Here is a 24,768-nt window from a genome sequence, read left to right on the forward strand (position 1 = left end):
GATCCAGACGTTTCTTGATTTTGATGCAAAAATTTGAAACTCAGCATAAAATAGCAAAACTAAGCAAAAATACTGCAAATCAGTGCATTTGGAAATGGGGTTCATTTGAGAAAACTGAACCTTTATGAGAGTACAATGCTGCACGTAAGCATAATGCATAAAGCATAATAATTATTATTTTTTTCCAGTGGTTACATTAGGTAAATGTAGATGTAGAAAGTAGAATATGTCTGCTCAGTCAAATAAGAAGTAGATATACATGAACTACATTTATGCGTACACATGGCTAGTATTTTTATAAAATCAAACTTTATGAACTTTTCCAATCTGATCCAGATTCGTAGAAGTACAGAAAAGTGTCAAGAATCCCAGATCAGTGTAGAACTGCATGATTTAGCAGCTGCAACCATCCAGCATCCAGCATCATGATATTACTGTGCATCAAGCAAATGCTTAAAGGTTATTTCCTCAATTTAATCCTTAATTTAAGGAGTAAATGTCAGTGGGGGCAAAACCACCAAAACCAACTATTAACCTATATATCATTTGTCATAAAACTGCACAGGGACATGAAGGTTGAGGGTCCTAATGGCATATTTTTTTAAAAAGTCAAGAGGTCAAACAAAAACAGTGCAGGCAATGACAGAGTTTGGGGCTGGGGCAAACAGAATAATCTAACATAAAAGGCACAAATATTAAGAATCAGAAACAGAGACACAGGAGAACCAGGCCACAAGGCTTAGAAATGCAACAGTGACACATGCAAGACTTAACAATGAATGACTGAAAGAACCAGGCTAATACAGGGTGAGCAGGGTTGATGAGATACAGGTGAAATCAATTAGTGTTGAGGAGTCTGTGCAAAGGATTGTGGGGAATGAAGTCCATGTCAGAGTGTCAATGATATGGATTGCTATCTGGTGGATATCAAAGGCACTCCAGCAGGTAATCATGACATAGCCACCCTTTTAACAACCAGCTTTCAGACGATCCTAACATTGTCAGAGAAGTCCAGGAGTGAGGCGGAGCAAAGGCAAACCAGGGGGCGGGGTGACAGGCAAGGACCATGAAATGGAAGAACTGGAGACGAGGGCACAGCAGGAAACCAGCGAGGGGTAGATAGAACTGAAGACCACCAGGGCAGAGCCAATGGAGTTGAAAATCACCAAAGCAGAGCAGAAGGGACCGAAGACCCCCAGGGCAGAGCCAAAGACCACCAGGGTGAACCTGGTGTAGGGCAGTGGTTCTCAACTCCAGTCCTCGGGTGCCCACCGCTCTGCACATTTTGTATGTTTCTGAATCTGACACACTCAGTTCAGTTCATGGATCTTTCTCCTAACAAGCTGATGATCTGAATCAGGTGCGTTAAATGAGAGAGACATACAAAATGTGCAGAGCAGTGGGCCCCGAGGACTAGAATTGAGAACTACCGGTGTAGAGGAACACCAAGATGGCTCAGGCTGAGCAAATGTCCACCACAGAGGAGCAGGTAGAGCAGTAAACCACTATGGTGGATCAGGCAGTATGTAATAGAGAACACAGAGAGGTTAACAACAGCCTCTGTGGCCGTAACATGGCAAGCAGAGATTTCAGAGTCTGCAGGCTAAAGGTTCACAAGTGATCATGGTGGACAAGACAAGACAGGTAAGGAGCTCACAGACTGGTGCCAATACAGGACTGAGCTCTAGGGACTTGAATGGAAACTGGAGTGGACTCGTGGACTGAAGAGCAGTGTATTCTGTACTGGTCCTTGTTTTCCCTATTTGCTACATCAAAAATGTGATAAGAGAGGACGCTTAAGTCTGTCAAATAACTGAGCTGGACAAATTGTTCATTTATAGTGCAAGGTCCACGCATTTGGCCCAGTGGATGTATCCAATGGTGGATGAAGGTTTCTTGCGTGTTCGGTCTTTTCAGCGTGCAAAGTTATTAAATTTACAGTAAATTCAAATCTGACTCCATTTTATTATGACCTCACATTTGGGTTAGAATGCCAATCATTATAGATCCTTTATAGGGTAATTTATCTAGACATCTAATGATTCTGTTTACTCTTTAATATTATTGTACTTGTTCATTTGGGTGCTCATGTCGCTCAAAGATATCGCTTTAGCCGTTAGCGTAACTCATGGTCATTCTCATCAGTCTTGGATAATAGACAGATGTAATTGACTAATACTTTAGTTGGCCGCCCCTATGCTTGCTCATAAAAGTACTTTTATTTAGTCCCCATAGATCAGTACACACTTAAATAAAGCAACATTATCTCATATTATGTCATGCCATGGTCTCCCATGTACACTTAGCTAGAATAATATTACAGTAAACCTGAATAATATTACAGGTTAGGCTTACCCTAATTAGGTTGGTCGAACAACTTTCAGTTGATATAAACGGAAATTCCCTTTCAGCCCTTACAGTCTAAGTACACTTGAACTAATACCAAGTGTTAGCCGAATCTCTAAAGATACAGTTGGTGTGCCCTATGCTCCATCTCAACTGAATTTTAGTCCGTTACTAACCTGATGCAAGAAATGCGGTAACAAGGATACATCCTAATCTACTAGAGTCAATAATTACAGAGTAAATAAAAATAGAATCAAATGTAACAATTTATTAGCAGTCAGGTAGATATGTATTATGCCAATTATACAGCCAATTCAAAGAGATCAAATCAATAAAAGAAATCTCCAAGATGAATCTAGGAGTAAGATGCATACCTGACTTGAAAAAAATACATAGCACAAAGTGTGTCAACACAAGTGTGATTTCCTTTTCCAGCAAGATTTTAGCACCAGCCCACAGTGCCAAAACCACTTTCAAGTGGTTTGCTGACCATGATATTACTGTGCTTTATTGGCCAGCCAACATGCCTGACCCGAACCACATTGAGAATTTATGGGATATTTTCAAGAGAAAGATGAGAAACAGTCAATCCAACAATATACAGACAAGTTGAAGGTTCAGTAGTGCCTCAGCAGTGCCACAGGCTGATCACTTCCATGCCACACTTCACTGATGCTGTAATTTGTGCTATAGGAGCAAGTCATTTGCTTTAATATGTGCTTCTGACCAATTGAGTGCATAAAAGAACATACTTTAAAAAACTTGAATGTTATTTTTTGTAACTTTTTCATAATATTAAATTTTTTTTAGATGCACCTGTAAATACACCCGGTTATGTCTTATGTGAATGTAAACAGTTGGGAGATTATCGGACGCGCATTAGTACATTGCGTCTGTGCATTGGATTTTAAAGGGACAGCAGCCTAATTTAGTTGCTATTGTCTGTGACATTTATGTTAATCAAACAACAAGACAGAAAATCACTCACTGCTCTTGACCTAATCCCTTTAGTAGCCCTAATAAAATGAGTTTGGTCATTTTAGAGAAACGCTTAATAAATGCATTACACTGTAACTAAACCTATTAGATTTTAGCCGACTAAATTTACTGTAGATTTAGTTGATTAAAACTAGACTAAGACTAAAACAATTCAGATGACTAAAATATAACTAAATGGCATTTTAGTTACTATGACCAAAACTAAATCAAAATTTGCTGTCAAAATTAACACTGCCGCAGAGATGCCAGCTGCTCACACTGACATTAGTGGCATGTCCTCCAGACTCAAATGCCTAGGGGCTGCCCCAGGGGTATTTCTAGGACTTAAAAACATCTGGGGCTGGTGGCTAAACATCAGGGGCTAGTAGTGGTAGATGGAAGCTCACATCATAATTATGTAAGATTTTTTTTTTTTTTTTTTTTTTTGTATTTTGGGTGAACCTGGATCTTTCTAGGGAGGTCATTTGATATATTTTAAAGTTAAATTAATTAATCTGGTTCACTTTGAGCGTTCAAAAATAAGAGCTATAAGTTAACCCATATTCAGTGTGCAAATTGAACAAAAAAAAAAGGTTGATGACCTGACTCACTTCTGATACTCTGGTCATCGGACCATGAATTTATCGTGTGAGCAAAGTCATATTGTGCTTTTGATTTTAGTTCATTTGACAAATACTTTGCCAAAGCAGCGGCATAAAACAACATTGTTACACTATGAAAAAATAGTAAATAGTAATCACTCCAAACATATCAAAGTATTATCACAAAATTATAACCTTACAAAAATATATTACACAAATAAAATAATGCATTTAAAATATAGATATTTGCATGCAAATATCTATACCCCCCCACACACACACACACACACCTTTTTTTTTTCTTTTTCAATTTCCCTTTTTTTTTTCTAAATTCCTTTTTTTCTGTTTTCATTTTTTTTTTTTTTTTTTTTTTAAGATTTCTGGACTATAACAATGACATTTATACAATTTAAAGTCAATTTATCAAAAGTTATGTTAAGGGCCCTATGAAATGATTTATTTTTTCCCAGCTTATAATCTTATAATCAGTTTAAGCACGAATCTGGTCGATGTTCCGCCGTCCGCTTACCACCAGAGGTCACTCTCACCTTATCACACACTGACTGTCGCATTACACCCATAGATATGTATAGAATGACATATATAAATTATTGTCAACATTTTAAATCCATCTTTCCATTTAAGGCCAAGGACACAAGTAAACACCTAGATTATCATATGTTGGGGGTAACTGTATGTAAGTAAGTATGTATGTATGTATGCATATATGTATGTATGTACTTCAAGAATAAGATAAACACACTAAAAACTATATTCAAACATTCAGTGATTATGTAAACAAAATATTCTAAACCTTGTGTCAACAACAATCTAGCAATACTATTATGTAATATGTACATACTTCTACTAAGTAACTAACGATTATCCTAAAAATAATTCGTAATATCCTACAGGTGAAAGGTGATCCCTCGGGTTCTCGTTTCGAGACAACGGCGGTTACAGCAGCCATAGGCGGCACAAAAGTCTGGCATCTTGTCAGCAATTTCCTCTAGAAATCATAATGTAAGATGTTTTAACAAACCGACCAGACAGGAAATCATGTGTAAATTCAGTTAAATCATGTTTATAATGTGTGTATTATATTGAAAATAAAGCGTAATTCTGCCTCGCCCCAAATTACTGGGTAGCTAGTAGCCTAGCTAGCCATGATACACAACTACACTGCACGATTAAGTCAGTTTTTTTTCAAGGAGAAAAGCTTCGATTTCAACATGTTCAAGCATCCAGAATTATAACCACGTTAATAATGTTTGTAAGAAAACAAACAGTTTGTAAATCCATCAACATTTCAGCGAGATAAGAGTATTAACGTTTGTGCAGGTCACTTACCTTACATCAGGTTACCTCCGTTTACCTCAGGTTCGACGGACTGATCCCACCAGAAAGCCAGCCTGTGGTAAGATGGCCGACCTGTGCGGACGCTCTAGACCTCGACGTAACACATCTAGTCATTCTATATATATCTATGATTACACCCCGGACTACATCTCCCAGTATCCTTCACGCTGAGTGCGTCAACACATGTGACTAATAACCGTCACTATAAAATAGTGATGGGAAGTTCGGATCATTTTACCGACTCGGACATTTGAGTCTCGTTCAGCAAAATGAACGAATCTTTTTTCGAGTCATTTCGTTCATTTTAACAAAATATAATTAAAATGTTACGTTTTACCTCCCTAACACATCTACTGCTTACACAAACGTTGATCACACTTCAAACGAAACAAAACTATAAAGCTACAAGAAACAGAAAAGATGAATTCATTGTTTACCTGGGTCTTTAGTCTATGAATCGCTCACCTCACCACTTATCTGACAAGTTTTCGGGTTTGAGTCGTTCGTTCATCACGCGACAGCCCCATAAGCTAACCCTATGCAGTGTGAGCCGGAAAGAGAATTGATTAGTTCATCTCTTGAGTCCTCGGGTTCGAGTCGTTCGTTCATCACGTGACAGCTCCATAAGCTAAACCTATGCAGTGTGAGCCGGAAAGAGAATTGATTAGTTCATCTCTCGAGTCTTCGGGTTCGAGTCGTTCGTTCATCACGTGACAGCCCCATAAGATGAACGAACGACTCGTTTAGAAGACTCGAAACAGGTGAACTAATTCCAGCACAGAACTTAATAGGATTTTGCGCATGCGCGACTGAACGAATCACTCCCCGATACGACTCGTTCGTCCCGAGTCAGATTGAGGATTCGTTCAAAATGAACGAATCGTTCAAGAACGACCCATCACTACTATAAAAGCCCCGGTCTTTCCCCATGCAAGCCACGGAGTATTATTGTTGTGTTTATTGTCGTTAGCGTTTTCCTAGTTCCTAGTTTCTAGTTCCCTCGTCTGGCTTTCCCGTTTTGACTGTTTGCCGCCTGCCTTCTGGACCCTGTTCGTTTTATTGGATTATTCTTTACATCTTGCCTGTGATATACCTGTCTGCTCCTGTTCTGACCCTGCCTGTACGACCATGTCTTTGTCTCGTCTTATTAATAAAAGCTCGCCTCTGGCCTCTCACTCCACGTCACAATAATTTTATTGTTACCAAATTTGTTTTTAGCATGTCTGTTTATTTAAATTCATAAAACAACTTTTATTTATTTCTACAGCAGCCTTACCAAATTTTGTGTGGTGTATTTAAAGGTTTCTGGTTATGAAATAAAGGCATAAAATATTAATTTATCTTTTAATTCATGAAAATTAAGTTATATTTTTATAACTATTTTTATATAGCAAATAAAGGGGATGTACTATTAAAAATGTATAAGCAAAACAAAATGTAACAAAGTTTTATTATTTTTTTCAACAGTAGTAGTAGTAGTAGTAGTAGTAGTAGCACTGTAGGTACATACATTTTACTGAAACAACAGTAAGCTAAACCGGGTTTGAGGGGTTTCCGTGAATACCTTTACATTTCTGAGTATATATCCCTGGTTTACTCAAATGAAATGGAGAACTGCTCACAAAGTACTCTCAGAGCAGTTCTGGAGATGTTGTTCATGCATTTTTTTATGGCTGACGCTAAAATCACCAGAGCATCACGCGCACTTGTGTATAGTAAAGGCAGCTTGCATCTGCACAATTCATTCATAAAGAGACACACATAACTCGCAGGATTCATATTTAAATGGTATTTTTTGGTGCAATATTTACAGATACTAGTTCATATCGTGATTTGATTGAAGTGAATGAATTAATTCATTTAAACTTTTACATACAGCGATACAAAAACATTTAAGCCTCGAATGACTAGCCTTAACGACGCCCTTGGGCTGCCCTAATGGTGTGATTTTTATTTTTATTTTTTTCAGTATGCACCACTAGTGGTGTTACTGCATGAACTTGACCTCTGTCTTCCTGTGAACAGGATGTAGATTAAATGATTTCGACTTTAACAAATGACACATGAAGACCTCTCGCTTAGGCAGTGCATTGTACACAAGGTGATATACTGCTAAGGAAGAAATTATAGAATAAAGTCTACAAAATCTTAATTTACTGTTAATATTTATTTCTAGTGTAGATTTTAAATTTACCTTAGTCAAAAAATAAATACATAAATAAAAATAATATATATATATATATATATATATATATACACAAGTTAGTATGATTTTTAGGGTCTTCATGAAAAGTCTATAACATACTTTGGTTAAAATTTCTCAATGGTAGAGTAAAACAACACACTTTTTAGCTTGTCATAAACAGCTCTGTTCACAACAAGCCATTTTGGTGCATTTTCCTTTAAATGCTAATGAGCTACTGCTTACCCCACCCCTCCCTTCTGTGGGGTGTGCAGGCTGTAAACTTTACTGCATTCAGTGTGGAACTTGCTAACTAGCACATTATTAGGAAGTTTGCAAAGATTACTAAAAACAATCACTTCTTTTGTAGGTGAAGCTGGATCACAAATAATTCACGCAAACTTAGACGGATTTAGGTAGATCCACAGGCACATTCCTTTCAAAAACAAAAGTAATCCACTACGTCTTCAGCGTCTCTGATGTCGGGAGTAAATGAGGACTGCTATGTGCATTATTACATCCAGACAGTGCGGGTCTGTGCTAAAACGGCCGTGTCAATTAACAGTCATGGGAGGGCTTTGCCTGTGTGACATCAATTTGCCAAGAGTCTGTCAACGGCTTGATCTGAGACACTGCTTATGATTTGTGGGTGGACGCTTATCATTATAGGGTGGTTGCGTACACACACTGCCAACACATATTTATGTTCAAACATGTAAAAGTGAATTTTGCATATGATGCCCCCTTTAAGCTGTCATGTAGTCATGTTACAATGTGCCCCTCAGATGTTACAATGTACCCCACCCATGGGGCATGTTGTCACATTTCACTTCCATTCTTTTGGGGTAAATAAAGAAAAACACATCCACTGTAATTATGAAACAAAACCACATATTTGTAATAGACAAGGGTGAAATTAATGTGGAAAAAATATATATTCTGAACCCTATGGATTTACATAAACTGAGAAAATCAAAAAGTGTTAGGTTTTGCCCCACTTTCCCCTATAATCATTGCTTACTGCTTTGCAAGGTCTTGCCAGTATGTATATTTGTGTTTTCTGCAATCAATTCGACCAATGTTCTCAGTAGTTGTTCTCAAAATTTGTCCTGAGACTGAGTCCTGACTCCTAATTTGATTGACTGTGGACAAATGATACATATACGAGTCGGACAGGTTTGGAACGACATAAGGGTGAGTAAATAATGACAGAACCTTCATTTTTGGTATACATGTTCCTTTAAAGATCTTAATTTGATATTAATTTAAGTTAATAGCAAGCCTATGTGTGTGCATCCTCAACAGAGCTAACAGGGTGAATCTTCTTGTACTTCATCAAGTTGTTTCTTTGGTTGTTTTCATACTCAAAGTTTTAAGTGATTGACTTTCAGGTCAGAACTTATGCTCTGATGCTCTTCAGCACAGCATCTTCAAATAAGAGAAATGAAAAAAGGGTCTGATTTTTCAGAACTATGTGGGGTACTGTGTACTTCCTGTTGTTTTTAGGCAGTTTATATTTCTGGTTTGCATCAGAATTCAGTCAGTCACTGAGTCAGTCAAGGCACATCAGTCACACACTGAAAAGCTAAGGTAGGCTCTCATTTTTATATTTTTATAATTATTAGCATCATGATAAAATACATGGAAAATATTCCTGATTATAAGCATATGTTAATATTTCTATCTATAAGATTTTTTTAAATGTGTAAATGTGATGAATGAGAAATTTCAAAATGAAATTATTGCATATATTTAAACGCATCATCTGCTAATATCACAGTATTTGGGTAAAGTTAATTTCCATTATATTTATATCATATTTGATTGCTTATTGCATTATTGCAGATATGTTTTATCTAAAGTGTGATTCGTTTTAGGTGCATATGTATCACTCTTGGTTTTCTTTGTATTATTTATAGTATTATTTACTTGCATGCATGTTTTTAGAGAACTGAAAATAACCTAAATAAAAAAAACTCACACTTGATCTTCCAAGCGAGGCCCATATCTATCTTTAACACACACTTTTTTTTTTTCCATTTGTCCACTATTGCTTGTGTCCTAGTTTTCAATTTTCATCTTTTGAGAACCAGTGTTATTTTAGCATCATTGAGATACTATTGTTTTTATATATTTATGTATTTTATATATTTTAGTTTTATAAAAAGTTGTAATCATTGAATTTTTGTTTTCGTTTTAGTTAAATGATATGCAAATGAGAAATGTTGAAATTAATAATAATAAAAAAAAAAAAAAAGTTAAATTAAAGAATATATATATATATATATATATATAGCATCTGTTTAATTTCTCTATCTTATCCACTGCCCTAGACAAAAAAATAAATGAATATTGTTTTTGCATCTTTGGTTTTTAGAGTCCAGTCCAGCATGGATGTACAGGCAAGAGTTCTTCTCTACTGGCTTCACAGTATGATTTTAAAGCTTTCTTTTCATACATTATATGAATAAATTATTTTTAAAATATTTTAATAATTTTAGAATTTTATTTGAATAAAAATAGAAATAATTATTTTTATTCAAACATTTTTAAGTTGAAAATGAAAATTTTAATTTACTCTCTCATGCCGTCCCGGATGTACATGTTTTTTTCCCCCCAGTAGAGCAGTAAAGATTTTTAGCTTACAGTAACTTATGTTGCTTGGTGATTCATAAAATGTCAAAAAGACTCCGATCCAAAAACACAAAATGAATCCCCACAACTTCTGGTGATATATTGAGGTCTTACAAGGTAAAATGATCAGTTTGTGTAAACAAAAAAACAAACAAACAAACAAAAAAAACAAACAAACAAACAAGTGGGCTCACACTCATGTACTATGTGCATATGAAACAATAATAATTTTCTGTTTTTTACACAAATTGATCATTTTGCTTTATAAGACCTCAATTCTCAAGACCTCATTTAGTATTTTTATATCTGCTTTATTTGACTCTCAAAGTGATAGTAGCCATGGACTTGTGGTTTATGAATCACCAAGGACCACTGGGTTCAACAACAACAACAACAAAAAACTTAACTGTTGTACTGAATAAAGAAAGAAACTTGCATCTTGAGGATGAGCAAATCAACAGAACTAGTCCTTTAACTTCAAAATCTGAATTTCTCACAAATTTTATTCTCATTCTTTGCAGTTATTTGCACAGGCGTGTTTGCAGATGTTTGGAAGGTACAAGTACCGTCTGAAATGGAGGCTCTGGTCTCGTCTTGTGTCGTGTTGCCCTGTACATTCACATACCCGGCTCAGCAACAGCCCTCTGATCGTATTAGAGCTATGTGGCACATGCAGAAGAAAGGGGAGGATATCATTTTTCATAAAGACCAAACAAGGGTTCTAGACAATTTCAAGGGTCGCACAAAACTGCTTGGTTCACTGGGTGGTTCCAACTGCACCTTGGAGATTGATGAAGTCAGAAACCATGACAACGGCCCGTATTGTTTTAGGGTTGAATTAGAGACATCTCAAAAAGACAAGTACTCCTTTGTGGATAACTGTGTGTCAATTAAGATGATCGGTAAGTGTGATTTTGAGTTCTCAACGTGTGATTACAACAGCTAAATAGGGTTCAAAATAGGATAACAGCCTAAATGGCAATCATTTAAAATATATTTACAGAACAAGCATCAAAACCAGAGCTGCAGGCTGAGCAGTCTGTGAAGGAGGGTGAACCTGCAGTCTTCAAATGCTCTGTCCGGCACACCTGTCCATCCCACCAGCCCACTCTCACCTGGAGCCACCCTGGAAAAACCATCATGAGCTACAAGGACATTGGTCATGGAAACTGGGAAGCAGAGTCTGTCCTGACCTTCACCCCAACAAAAGAGGATAATCACGGCTCTGTCACATGCACAGTAACGTACCATGGTAATGCCAAGGGTGAAATGACAGCGACTCACCCTATCTTTGTGAAAGGTATAACAATAAAACTGTTCTGTGTAAATACTGTATATATTAATATAAAGTTGTTTTAAGTGATTAATTAATTAATTAATTAATTTATTTATTTATTTTACCAGAACAAGCAACTCTCAACCACATCATCATTCCAGCTGTCTCTGGTCTTGGAGCTGCTTTTTTGGTTGGATTACTGTGTTTCTTCGTTCTCAAAAGATACAAGTTAGTCTGGAACTGACTTACATAAATAACATACATATCAGTGACTAATATTTAAACAAATACATTTTTAAAAATGTTACACAATGTGAATAAAAAATGATGTACAATTGATGATTTCTGTTAAAATACTTGACGATTTGATAATGCATTATGACATTCTTGTGTGTTACAGTAACTTTTTTTTTTTTTTTTAATGACTCAATTCTTTCATAGGCAACGCATTGCAGATCTCCAATCCAGAAATGATAATGGGTGAGTATTACCAGCAGGGAAATATTATTGTGCCTCAGTCTGACTTTAAATCACATAGGACATTGTAATAGAATTAAACACATTAGTAAATATTTTTTTCAGTGTGAAAAGAGATAAAGACAGAGATATTAAACTGTCTATGGTGGTATGTTATTTTGTATGGGGTGGAGTGGGGAAGTACATCGTGTTTCAAGATGCTTCCTGCTGATAAAAGCACATAGATCTGTTTCCATTGTCTAATAATACAGTTCCTAATTAGAATATCTCCAAAAGTTACAATAAAAGCGCATAACCTAAAGGGCACCTATTATGCCTCTTTTTACAAGATGTAATATAATCTCAGGTGTCCCCAGAATGTGAAGTTTCAACTCAAAATACCCCACAGATTATTTATTATATTCAATGATTATTTTTATTATATTTTAAAAATGCCCTTTTGAGTGGAAGCAGAACATGCTGTTTCCGTGCATGTGTCTTTAAATGCAAATGAGTTCTTGATTGAGTGATTTCTGTAGCTCTGATAAAAAGACATTTGCTCTAGCGTGAACATAAACATGGCAGATGTGTAAGGTCCTTCAACAGTCATGGATGGGGCACATTTTACAGATTCTGCAAACGACTTGTTCTAAGATGCTGCTTATGATTTATGGATTTTTAACAAAAGGAGCAGGTGGATTTTTATCATAATAGGGTTGTGTACACACTCCGCCAACACACATTTATGTTCAAACAACACGTGAAAGTGAATTTTGGGTAACAGGTGCCCTTTAATGTAACTGAAAGTAAAAAAGTCAGCGTAATTGTTTTACTGGAATGATAAGGATGATAATCTCAATCTCTTAAAATGTTTTTTAGAATGTGGGGTCGACTGTCAAGAATGTCTCGCAGGTAATTAGTAAACTTTCATTTTTAAAAATAAAAATATAATTGCATTGTATTGACCAACCCCCATCAGATATGAATGAACTTCTCATTCTTCTGTGCAATCACCAGGTTTCGTTCAGGTGACAGCAGTGGTGGTTCAGGTGGCAGAGAGCAGAGGCAAGTGCACAACAAATTCTAATATGTTCTTCTGCAACAAACCAAGACAAAACAGATTTTCTGGTGGGGATATACTGACAATATGGCATGATTTGGATTTTAGTTATGGTTGTTTTTATCCACCTTATTCTTCAGTGGGGAAGTAAGCGTGTGGCAGGGCTGCCAACTCTCATGCATTTGGCGTGAGACACGCTTTCAGACTCTGTCTCACACTCTCACTCTGCACATGTAAACCTCACACCAAATTGCCAACCCTGCTTGCAATTTTAAACAAAGTTTCAGCTTTCAAATATTGCAAGTTTTACTTACATTCAAACGATAAATTCAAACAATAAATGCACACGTAATGTGCTGTAAATCGCAAAATGTACGGCTTCTGTTAACGCCAGAGCCATTGAAAAACAGCTGCAACAACTTTGATGTGTTTCACAAAGCTCTCAAAACAAACCAGCGTTGACAGTAACGTTAAATATTTGAATGTGTTTAAGTAGGATAGAGATGACAGCTTCACTATACAGTTATTTACAGCAATTTTTCGTAAACTTTAGAGCATATTATGCATTGATTTTTACGTCGATGACATTTACAGTATAATTTTATTCTGGAGAGCGATGGAGAGGCAACCTTTATGGAAACTAAATATGGTTTTACTACAAATAAAACCAAAAAACCATGGTTACTATAGTTAAACCATGGTAACCACAAATTAACCATGGTCCTGCTACACTAACCATAGTTTAACCATGGCATTTGTAGAAAACTATGGTAAAACAAATGGTAAACAATGCGCTAAAAACATGGTTACTACACTTTTGCTATAATAAAACCGTGGTTTATTTTAATAAGGGTTAATATGGTTTTATTGTATTTAACCCTCAGGTATTGCTTACTTATAATGTGACCATACAGTTTAACTATTTTTCAGTTAAATAAATGTTCTATATTTTAGTTCAGTAATATTATTTTCATATATTAAGGAGATCATTTAGTACCAAATACTATTTGTCCAATTATTATGGTCCATATAGTATAGTCATTAATGGACCAGAATTATTAAGTTGGCTTGGGAAAGCCAACTTACTGAAATCCTATTTAAACTTCTTCTTCTTCTTCTTCTTCTTCTTCTTCTTCTTCTTATTTTTCTGACCGCAAATTTTTTGGACACTAACTCCTCCTAGACCGTTCAAGCTACATACTCCAAACTCGGGTCAGATCTTCATACTGTTCTGACTTAGTGTGCTATATCTTTTCAGACTGGTTTGAGTTACGGTTTTCTTAAAAATTAATATTAAAAATCATAAAAAATCCCATAGACTTTCATTGACCAAAAGTCCATGTCTGTTTGAACTATGTTTAATGTAAACTGCTAGAAGCCATTGATACTCAATTAAGCTTTAAGCTATCTATGTTCTTTCTAACTAATAACTAATCTATCTATCTATCTATCTATCTATCTATCTATCTATCTATCTATCTATCTATCTATCTATCTATCTATCTATCTATCTATCTATCTATCTATCTATCTATCTATCTATCTATCTGTCTATCTATCTATCTATCTATCTATCTATCATTTAACCATTACTATCTATCTATTTATCTATCTATGGCTAGCAACCAGAATCATGCTATCAACTTTGCTAATCATGTTAGAAACATGCTAGCAACTTGCTAATCATGCTAGAAACATGCTAGCGACTTTGTTAATCATGCTAGAAACATGCTAATCATGCTAGAAACATGCTAGCAATTTGCTAATCATGTTAGAAACATGCTAGCGACTTTGCTAATCATGCTAGAAACATGCTAGCGACTTTGTTAATCATGCTAGAAACATGCTAATCATGCTAGAAACATGCTAGCAATTTGCTAATCATGTTAGAAACATGCTAGCGACTTTGCTAATCATGCTAGAAACATGCTTGCTAATCGACTTAGAAACAATCATGCTAGAAAACATGCTAATCATGCTAGAAACATGCTAGCAACTTGCTAATCATGCTAGAAACATGCTAGCGACTTTGCTAATCATGTTAGAAACATGCTAGCAACTTTGCTAATCATGCTAGAAACATGCTAGCAACTTGCTAATCATGCTAGAAACATGCTAGCGACTTTGCTAATCATGCTAGAAACATGCTAGTGACTTGCTAATCATGCTAGAAACATGCTAATCATGCTAGAAACATGCTAGCGACTTTAATCATGCTAAAACATGTTAGAAACATGCTAATCATGCTAGAAACATGCTAGACTTTGCTAATCATGCTAGAAACATGCTAGCGACTTGCTAATCATGCTAGAAACATGCTAGCGACTTGCTATTCATGCTAGAAACATGCTAACGACTTGCTAATCATGCTAGAAACATGCTAGCGACTTTGTTAATCATGCTAGAAACATGCTAGCGACTTTTGCTAATCATGTTAGAAACATGCTAGCGACTTTGCTAATCATGCTAGAAACATGCTAGCGACTTTGTTACAGTTTTTCTCAGTCGCTTTGGTGCATTTCTCACAACACTATTTACATTTGCACAACATTTACTTTAACCTCCACAACATTTAGTCATTTGTGCACATCATAGTATCAGTTTCTCATTCCTTCCAACAAATTGCAAATGCTTTTGGACATGCATCAATTGCTTTCATACAACTCTCTGCTGTTTTATAACATTATCATTTGCTTATGTCATGTCAGTCAAAATTAACTAAACTTGTGAATGCTGAATAGTCATTCCATATAAAACTAATAGTCCTCATTTCATTGCTTGAGTCATTACATACAAAAATGTTGAACTAGTTGTCAAAATCATGTCAAGCAAATTTTATAAAAAATTTTAAATTTTTTTAGAAAAAAATGTCTTCTAAATTGAATAATTTCTGCAAATGTGCATGAAACATTTACAGACCTATGTATCATGTAGGTTCAGTTCCAATATGTACTGAAACATTGTTTACAGTTGTGCACAGCTCTACCCAAAGGGAGTTTATGTTTGTTGTAAATCAGGGTGTATTTATCGTTTGCACAATGCTTTGAATCAAATTAGAAACATGCAAAGAGCATAATCAGTAAAAATGTGAAACATACATATTCAGTGTCTTGTACTCAGATCATCACTAAATATCTTTAAAAAAGTAATGTCTAACTCTAACTTTACTGTCAGTTTTCAAATGGCTGTGCAAATAGTATAATCATCTTAGAAAACATTTCAGGAAGTGTCACCAAAATCTGACTTTTTGCATTGGAAAAAAATTTACAGAGTAAACTGTCATAATGAAAACATGACAAAGCCATTTGACTAATCTTGTAGAAAAACAATGGTGTCAGGACTTTTCATCTTGATGACAGAAACATTTCATTGACATGAATACTTGCTTTTGAGGAATGAGCTATCCATTCTGAGCAAGTGACATCTTTTGCAGGTTATCAGCTAGGTTTTGCAGTTTGTACTAATCATTTTGAGAAATGCATTAACTGTTGTGCAAATGTAAATAGTGTTGTGAGAAATGCACCAAAGCGACTGAGAAAAACTGTAATCATGCTAGAAACATGCTAATCATGCTAGAAACATGCTAATCATGCTAGAAACATGCTAGCTAGAATTTGCTAATCATGCTAGAAACATGGTAGCGACTTGCTAATCATGCTAGAAACATGCTAATCATGCTAGAAACATGCTAGCAATTTGCTAATCATGCTAGAAACATGCTAGCGACTAGAAACATAATCATGTTAGAAACATGCTAGCGACTTTGCTAATCATGCTAGAAACATGCTAGTGACTTGCTAATCATGCTAGAAACATGCTAATCATGCTAGAAACATGCTAGCAACTTGTTAATCATGCTAGAAACATGCTAGCGACTTTGCTAATCATGCTAGAAACATGCTAATCACTTTAGAAACATGCTAATCAACATTTAGAATCATGCTAGAAACATGCTTGCGAATCATCATTAGAAACATGCTAGCGAACTAATCATTGCTAATCATGCTAGAAACATGCTAGCGACTTTTGCTAATCATGCTAGAAACATGCTAGCAACATGCTCATCATGCTAGAAACATGCTAGCAACTTAGCAACTAATAATCATGTTAGAAACATGCTAGCGACTTTGCTAATCATGCTATAAACACGTTAGCAACCTTGCTAATCATGCTAGAATCATGCTAGAAACATGCTAATCATCTTTAGAAACACATGCTAATCATCTAATCAGAAACATGCTAGCAACTTGCTAATCATGCTAGAAACATGCTAGCGACTTTGCTAATCATGTTAGAAACATGCTAGCAACTTGCTAATCATGCTAGAAACATGCTAGCAACTTTGCTAATCATGCTAGAAACATGCTTAGCGACTTTGCTAATCATGTTAGAAACATGCTAGCAACTTTGCTAATCATGCTAGAAACATGCTAGAAACATGCTAATCATGCTTTAGAAACATGCTAGCAACTTTGCTAATCATGCTAGAAACATGCTAGCGACTTGCTAATCATGCTAGAAACACATGCTAACTTGCTAATCATGCTAGAAACATGCTAGCAACTTGCTAATCATGCTAGAAACATGCTAGCAACTTTCTTAATCATGTTAGAAACATCTTAGCGACTTGCTAATCATGCTAGAAACATCTAGCGACTTTGCTAATCATGCTAGAAACATGCTAGCTTTGACTTTGTTAATCATGCTAGAAACAACACTTTGCTAATCATGCTAGAAACATGCTAGCAACTTTTTGCTAATCATGCTAGAAACATGCTAGCGACTTTGCTAATCATGCTAGAAACATGCTAGCAACTTGCTAATCATGCTAGAAACATGCTAGCAACTTGCTAATCATGCTAGAAACATGCTAGCGACTTTGCTAATAATCATTAGAAACATGCTAGCGACTTTGCTAATCATGTTAGAAACATGCTAGCGACTTGCTAATCATGCTAGAAACATGCTTGCTAATCATGCTAGAAACATGCTAGCGACTTGCTAATCATGCTAGAAACATGCTAGCGACTTGCTAATCATGCTAGAAACATGCTAGCAACTTTGCTAATCATGCTAGAAACATCTTAATCACTTGCTAATCATGTTAGAAACATGCTAACATGACTTGCTAATCATGTTAGAAAAGAAACATGCTAATCATGCTAGAAACATGCTAGCAACTTGCTAATCATGTTAGAAACATGCTAACGACTTTGCTAATCATGTTAGAAACATGCTAGTGACTAATCATGCGAAACATGCTAGAAACATGCTAATCATGCTAGAAACATGCTAGCAACTTGCTAATCATGTTAGAAACATGCTAGCGACTTTGCTAATCATGAAACATGCTAAACATGCTAGAAACATGCTAGCGACTTTGCTAATCATGCTAGAAACATGCTAGAAACATGCTTAATCATGCTAGAAACATGCTAGCGACTTTGCTAATCATGCTAGAAACATGCTTTGCTAATCATGTTAGAAACATGCTAGTCTTGCTAGAATCATGCTAGAAACATGCTAGCAACTTCCTAATCATGCTAGAAACATGCTAGTGACTTTGCTAATCATGCTAGAAACATGCTAGCGACTTGCTAATCATGCTAGAAACATGCTAGCAACTTTGCTAATCATGCTAGAAACATGCTAGCAACTTGCTAATCATGCTAGAAACATGCTAGCAACTTTGTTAATCATGCTAGAAACAGGCTAACAGCTTGCTAATCATGCCAGAAACATACTAGCAACTTTTTAATCATGCTAGAAATATGCTAGCAACTTGCTAATCATGTTAGAAACATGCTAGCAACTTTGCTAATCATGTTAGAAACATGTTAGCAACTTGCTAATCATGTTAGAAACATGCTAGCAACTTGCTAATCATGCTAATCATGTTAGAAACACGAACTTTTTATCTAGTTGTACAAATAATCATGCACTAGTATATAGAAACACGTAAATAAATAGTACTAAATACTATTTGTATTGTATAACCATTAAAATTGCTTAAATAGAACAATATAAAAATTGAGCATATCGCCCAACACTAAGCAGCAAAACAAGCTGTTTTGTACAGCTAAAAATAGCTGATCGCAGATGAGACCGGAAGCCAGACGCATCAAATTTACAAAGGGGGCGCACTCTTACAGGAAAAATAAAGTGGATACAAAACATAATTGTGTGTTATGTTTAAAATTATTGGCAGGAACTGAAGGCATAGACAACAACTACACAACTATTATTTTTAGATTTATCTGTTCACCATGTTGAAATGCCATGGATTTGTGTAAATATAAAATTGAGTCGTTCTGATGACAAGTGGTTTTAGGCAGAGTCAGTGACAAGGTAAAGTAATTTTGATCAAATATTCAATTAATGGCTTTTAATTTTGACGTTGTAATTTTCAAAAGTAATAGCACTTAGTTTAATGTTATATCCCACGTCTGTATTAATCGAATATTCCTTGTAAAATGTAATTTTATTATAAACGTAATATTAAAGCTTGTGTTTTTGTCTTATTTGTAAGCAAAGCTGCAGAAAAGATTATTTTATCATTAAATTTGACATTGAAACTGTCAGAAGCTGTTGCGTGTTGCTTACAGTATCTTTAGCTGTTAAAAAGTTCCCACGGGACTGTGTTAAAGAAGTCTGTATTCAGTCTGATCATAAGCTACTAAGAGCATTCATTTTAAATAGAAATAGAAATGTTTCACTACCGTTTCACTAGCGGTTAAATTAATTGAGATCAGTGTCTATTAGTGTAGCTGTGGGTGGTGGCTGTCTAACATGAACCGGTAAATGACTATATGACTAGATTAAATATATTAAAAAAAAATGCATTTTTCTCATTTGCGTGTTTCTGTTCCTCTTTTCGATTCAGGAGGTCTATTTGGAGTAGATTTTCAAGGTACCCCCCCACACACATCAGCCTGTTCATCTTTCTTGTGTTACTGCAAAGACTAGGCTTTCTTTTTGAGCCTGGTATCTGCTTCTTGTCTGAAACACAAATTAAAACATTAAATTTGTGACTACTGTGTTCTTGAAATATTGTGGGATTATGTTCAAGTTAGTCTTTCAAAACATGAATGTGTTATGTAGCCCAGTGTTTTCATACCTGAAAAAAATGTAACTGAAAACTGTCATTATACTAATCTTAAACACTAACATCATTTTTTTCTACATTTTAAAGGAGAGGTCAAGGGCATCAAATTGACAGGAGTTTTGACAGCAAGTAAGTATCTGAATGTTTATTATGAATGATTATTTGTAAATATATATATATATATATATATATTTTAAGGATTATTTGATTTATCATAGTGGTATACACTACCAGTCAAAAGTTTTTGAACAGTAAGATTAATAATGTTTTTTTAAAAATCTCTTCTGCTCACCAAACCTGCGTTTATTTGATCCAAGTACAGCAAAAACAGTAAAATTATTATTTTTTTTACTATTTAATAATTAATAATTACTAAAATAATTAACAAAAATTATGTTTCTTTTTGAATATATTTTAAAATGTAATTTACTCTTTTGTAACATTATAAATGTCATTATCATCTTTTGACCATTGTACAGCATCCTTGCTAAATAAAAGTATTAATTTCTATCATTTCTTTTTTTTAAAAAAAAACAAATTGGTATAGTGCATAATGTTAATGTATTTCAGATAAAAGCTGATCTTTAGATCTTTCTATTCATAAAAGAATCCTGAAATGAAAATGTACTCAGCCATTTTAAATATTGATAATTATAATAAGAAAAAAATGTTTCTTGAACAGCAAATTGGCATATTAGAATGATTTCTGAAGGATCATGTAACACCAGGGGCATTTCTAGGATTTGAAAAGGATTTGGGGCTGGTGGCAAAACATCAGGGGCTAGTAGTGGTGGATGGGAGCTCACATCATACTTGCGTAAAATTTTGTTAGACACAGGTGGGTGAACCTGGTTCCTTGTAGGGAGGTTCGGGGACATACCCCCCCCCCCCCCCAAGGAGAAAATTTGATAGATTTTAAAGTTAAAGTCATTAATCTGGTGCAGATCAAGGCTCCAAACCCATGTTCAGTATGCAAATTGAACAAAAAAGAAAATGGTTTATGACCTGACTCGCCCCTCTTCTGATACTCTGAAAACATTGGATCATGAACTCATCGTGTGAGCATATTAAGTCATAATATGCTTTCAATTTTAGTTCATTTGACAGATACTTTGCCAAAGCTCAAAACAACATTGTTACACTATGAAAGTAATTACTGCAAATAGCAAACATATCAAAGTATTATCACACAATTATAACTTTACAAAAATATATTACACAAATAAAATAATACATTTAAAAATATATGTTTGCATGCAAAAATAGGGCCCCATTTTTATTTGTATTTTTTATTTATTTATTTTTAACCTTTTTTTTCTGGACTCCTTTTTAATGGTTAAATTTAATTGTATTAATCAAAAATTAATCTAATTAATTAAGTCTAATTAATCAAAACAATAAAACTTATAGAATTTAAAGTCAATTTATCAAAAATTATGTTATGTTTAGGGCCCTGTGAAATGTTTTATTTTTTTTCACCTTATATTTATACATATGTTTAAAATACACCTTATTGTTACCAAATTTGTTTTAGCATGTTTATTTATTTAAACGCATAAAACAACTTTTATTTATTTCTACAATAGCCTTATGAAATTCTGTGTGGTGTATTTAATTTTTTATTAAATATTATTTTTTATTATTTTATTATTGTTATTTATTTAATTTCTGGTCATAAAATTTAAACATAAAATATTAATTCATCTTTTAATTAATGAAAATTACATTTTATTTTTGGCAAAAAAGGGGGACCTATTATTAAAATGTGTAACAACGTTTTATTAATTTTTCAACAGTAGTAGTAGTAGTACTGTAGCTACGTATATTCTACTGGCACAATGCCTACAAACTAAACCAAACTTTTATTTTGATGGGTTTCCATTAATACCTTTACATTTCTGTGAGTATCACCCTTTGATTAAAGTGTAATGACCGGCTTTTGATTAATTCATTCAAACTTTGACAAATTCAGTGAATGCCTCGGAAATCATAGGGCAATACAAAAACAATCGGGGCTAGAGAAAAATCTTTCGGGGCTCCAGCACTAACAATACCCCTGTGTGACACTAAGGACTGGAGTTATGATGCTGAAAATGTATCACAGGAATGATCACAGGAATAAATTACATTTTCAGATATATTCAAATAATTTAAAAAAAGAGTTATTTTAAACAGTAAAAATATTTCTTTATCAAATAAATGCAGGCTTGATGAGTAGAAGAAATTTATTTAAAAACCATTAAAAGATCTTAAAAAAGGAAAGAAAGAAGAACTTCAATACACTTAATACACTTTTTTTAAATCATGTTTTACTGGAGTATGACAGACGTTTCTGAATCTTTACAGGGAAAACAATGTATGTACAGTGTCAGGAAACAAGCCTTTCTCCAAAGCTCGAATGCCATCACCAAAGAGGTATGAAGCATATGAAAAATCTTACTGATTGCCTAGATTAATAGCACTGAATCACTCATGTCTGTACTCAGTACTCAAATATTCACTTTGCTTATCTTGTGTAATTAGATTTTAATCAATACTTTAAGAATGTCTTTGCATCCCTGCATTTCTTTTTAAGTAAGTCTACTTCTGTGATCAGTGTATTTATTTACTTTTTTTTTTTTTTTTTCATGTTTCACCCCAGCAAGGCCAAATCCTATTCTGTGAGTACATACTTTATCATATTCTGTCCATTACATCATGTGAAAATCTTTTTAGTATCTTAAACATCTGTTGTTTAGTGCTTGATTTCTTGTTGGTCATACATTTATCTCATAACTCATAACTAAAACGTGTTATTTCCTGTTAAATCTGACTTCTGTATCTCTGTTTTCAAAATTTTCCATTAAGGCTGACAATTACGATGATGATTACACCAACACAGCAGACCTCAACTTATATGGAAATATCTGATGAAAATGACACATTTTAGATAAACACAGTAGGCCTGACATAAAGGAAATCTTCAGGCAATCCTGTCACATATTGTATAACTGAGTGTTGCATTTTAAGCTTGGCCTATAATTCCTAAACATGTATACAGCAAAATACTGTTTTTACTTATATTGTCATGCCTACCATTTCAAGTTCTAAAAAAATAATAATAATGTACATAATAGTTATAGTGCTAACATGCTTTTTGAATATGTGAGAAAGTGAAACATTTAGTTGAACCTAAGCTGAACGTTAAAGGGGTCATGAACTGATATATCTAATTTCCCTTGATCTTTTGGCATATATCAGGTCATTGTGCTATAAAAACATCTTGTAAGTTTCAGTACTTAAAACTTTTTTGTTAGCTCAAAAATAGCTTTTATTGTAACCAAGCTGCTGAAATCTCTCCTTCTGGGGATGGGGGGCGATGTGGTGCCCAAAGCAAATAACGTGTTCTAACAAATAACGCAAGCTACTACAGAAACAGCTACCACATAAACAGAGTAAGGAGAGCTGATGAGGACGATGGTGAATGATTTGCAGGGGGAGGGGGGTTGGTGATTGAGATATGACATAAAAATGTATATGACATACCAAAAAATTGTACAATTCTCAATTCCAATTTCGATATCACAGCAAAACCTACTAGCATAACAAATATAAAGTTCAAACATTATTTGTTTGTTTAAAAATTATTTAATTGTTATTATTTTATTACCAAACTATGCTTTAGGGAAAAACAGCAGACGCACTGAATGAATGCAAATTCAGTGTCTGCCAGCAGGTGGTGTGTATGGAATAATGATAGAGCGCTTCCCTGGTTACCACGCTTATGAACTTTAAATGCCATTATACAGCGGCTGCGTTCGTCTGCAGCGTCTGGTAAAGGATGTTTAAAGAGTTCGTAATATTTCCACACACATGACATTTTGAAAAATAATTGCATGCAGTTCGTGTGCAAGCCCAGCGTCGAGTGTCTTTCAGCTGGCCCCTGGCCATCGGGCACTCCTTACTGTCGAGCCCTGTATATTATGTATAATGTCACAACACATAAAGGTGGCCGCACACTAGACGATTTTAAGCCCAAATTGCACCCCCTCCCCCCACCCCACCCCAATGATCAGGGGGTGTGGCCTGATTCGAGGCTTGTCACAAAAGATTTTTTGTCCAAAATTTCTCTTTTGTGTGATGTCATTATGATTATTTAACTGCTCCCGAACAAGGTAAAGCGTCCCAGAACTCATGTTTGATATGTTTGGACATGTTTAATATTTAGTACTCTTGATCAGGCTGCCTCTGACGTGATAGCCAATGAGAGCGAGCAAGAGTCACTTACCAGATGCTATGTGTTTCTACACTGTCAGTCAACTAAAATAAGTCTAGTCCACTTGAAATGTTAAGTTGTACTAAGTAACAACTAAGTAACAACTTATTGTTTGCTAAACTTAACAGATGGGTAAGTAACCCAGCTGCCTTAAAATTTTAAGTTGATTCAAATCAAATACCTAAGCTGTCACTTAGTATAATTTAACATTTAACATTTCTTTCTGTTCACAAGCCTGTGATGACGCGTTTTAACGGTCATCATCATCATAAATCCTTTAAACTTTTGTATATTTTGATTTTTTTAAATATGTATGTTTATTTATAACACTATACTTTGTATCATATCACCTTTTCAACAAGTTACAAAGAAACTAGTTAATGCTATGCGAGGGTGTTTCTAATGCCGAGTCTATGGGAGGGAGGATAAATTTGACATTGTTCTCACTTCTGACTGCCGATATCAGTCTCTCTCCATTTTTTTTCCTTTGATTGAAAGTTGTGAAAACACTATTG

General features: G+C 34.8%; 1 protein-coding gene and 1 long non-coding RNA gene across 2 annotated transcripts; one reads left to right on the forward strand and one right to left on the reverse strand.

The window, feature by feature from the left end:
• Positions 1-9,018: 9,018 nt before the first annotated feature.
• Positions 9,019-24,290, forward strand: LOC127177686 (myelin-associated glycoprotein). Its single transcript, XM_051130092.1, has 13 exons — positions 9,019-9,057; positions 9,845-9,897; positions 10,623-11,003; positions 11,105-11,401; positions 11,506-11,605; positions 11,819-11,857; positions 12,713-12,745; positions 12,851-12,898; positions 19,777-19,803; positions 20,086-20,127; positions 22,345-22,413; positions 22,640-22,658; positions 22,846-24,290. Exons 2-13 carry the CDS (start codon positions 9,858-9,860, stop codon positions 22,906-22,908), a joined length of 1,158 nt encoding a protein of 385 aa, XP_050986049.1. The 5' UTR covers positions 9,019-9,057; positions 9,845-9,857; the 3' UTR covers positions 22,909-24,290.
• On the reverse strand, positions 16,661-18,721 carry LOC127177687 (uncharacterized). Its single transcript, XR_007829254.1, has 3 exons — positions 18,582-18,721; positions 18,456-18,486; positions 16,661-16,768 (listed from the first exon to the last, which is right to left on the reverse strand). It is a non-coding gene; the product is annotated as an uncharacterized LOC127177687 (long non-coding RNA).
• Positions 24,291-24,768: the final 478 nt, after the last annotated feature.

This window comes from Labeo rohita, chromosome 15, assembly GCF_022985175.1.
Source record: "Labeo rohita strain BAU-BD-2019 chromosome 15, IGBB_LRoh.1.0, whole genome shotgun sequence".
NCBI classification, from domain to species: Eukaryota; Metazoa; Chordata; class Actinopteri; order Cypriniformes; family Cyprinidae; genus Labeo; species Labeo rohita.

Excerpts from the sequence above, each read along its gene's own strand:
- LOC127177686 (XM_051130092.1), top strand. The coding sequence starts at position 9,858 with ATGGATGTACAGGCAAGAGTTCTTCTCTACTGGCTTCACA. Across the intron at positions 9,898-10,622 it reads TCTTCTCTACTGGCTTCACA|TTATTTGCACAGGCGTGTTT; the intron begins GTATGATTTTAA and ends CATTCTTTGCAG. Across the intron at positions 20,128-22,344 it reads GACAGGAGTTTTGACAGCAA|GGAAAACAATGTATGTACAG; the intron begins GTAAGTATCTGA and ends GAATCTTTACAG.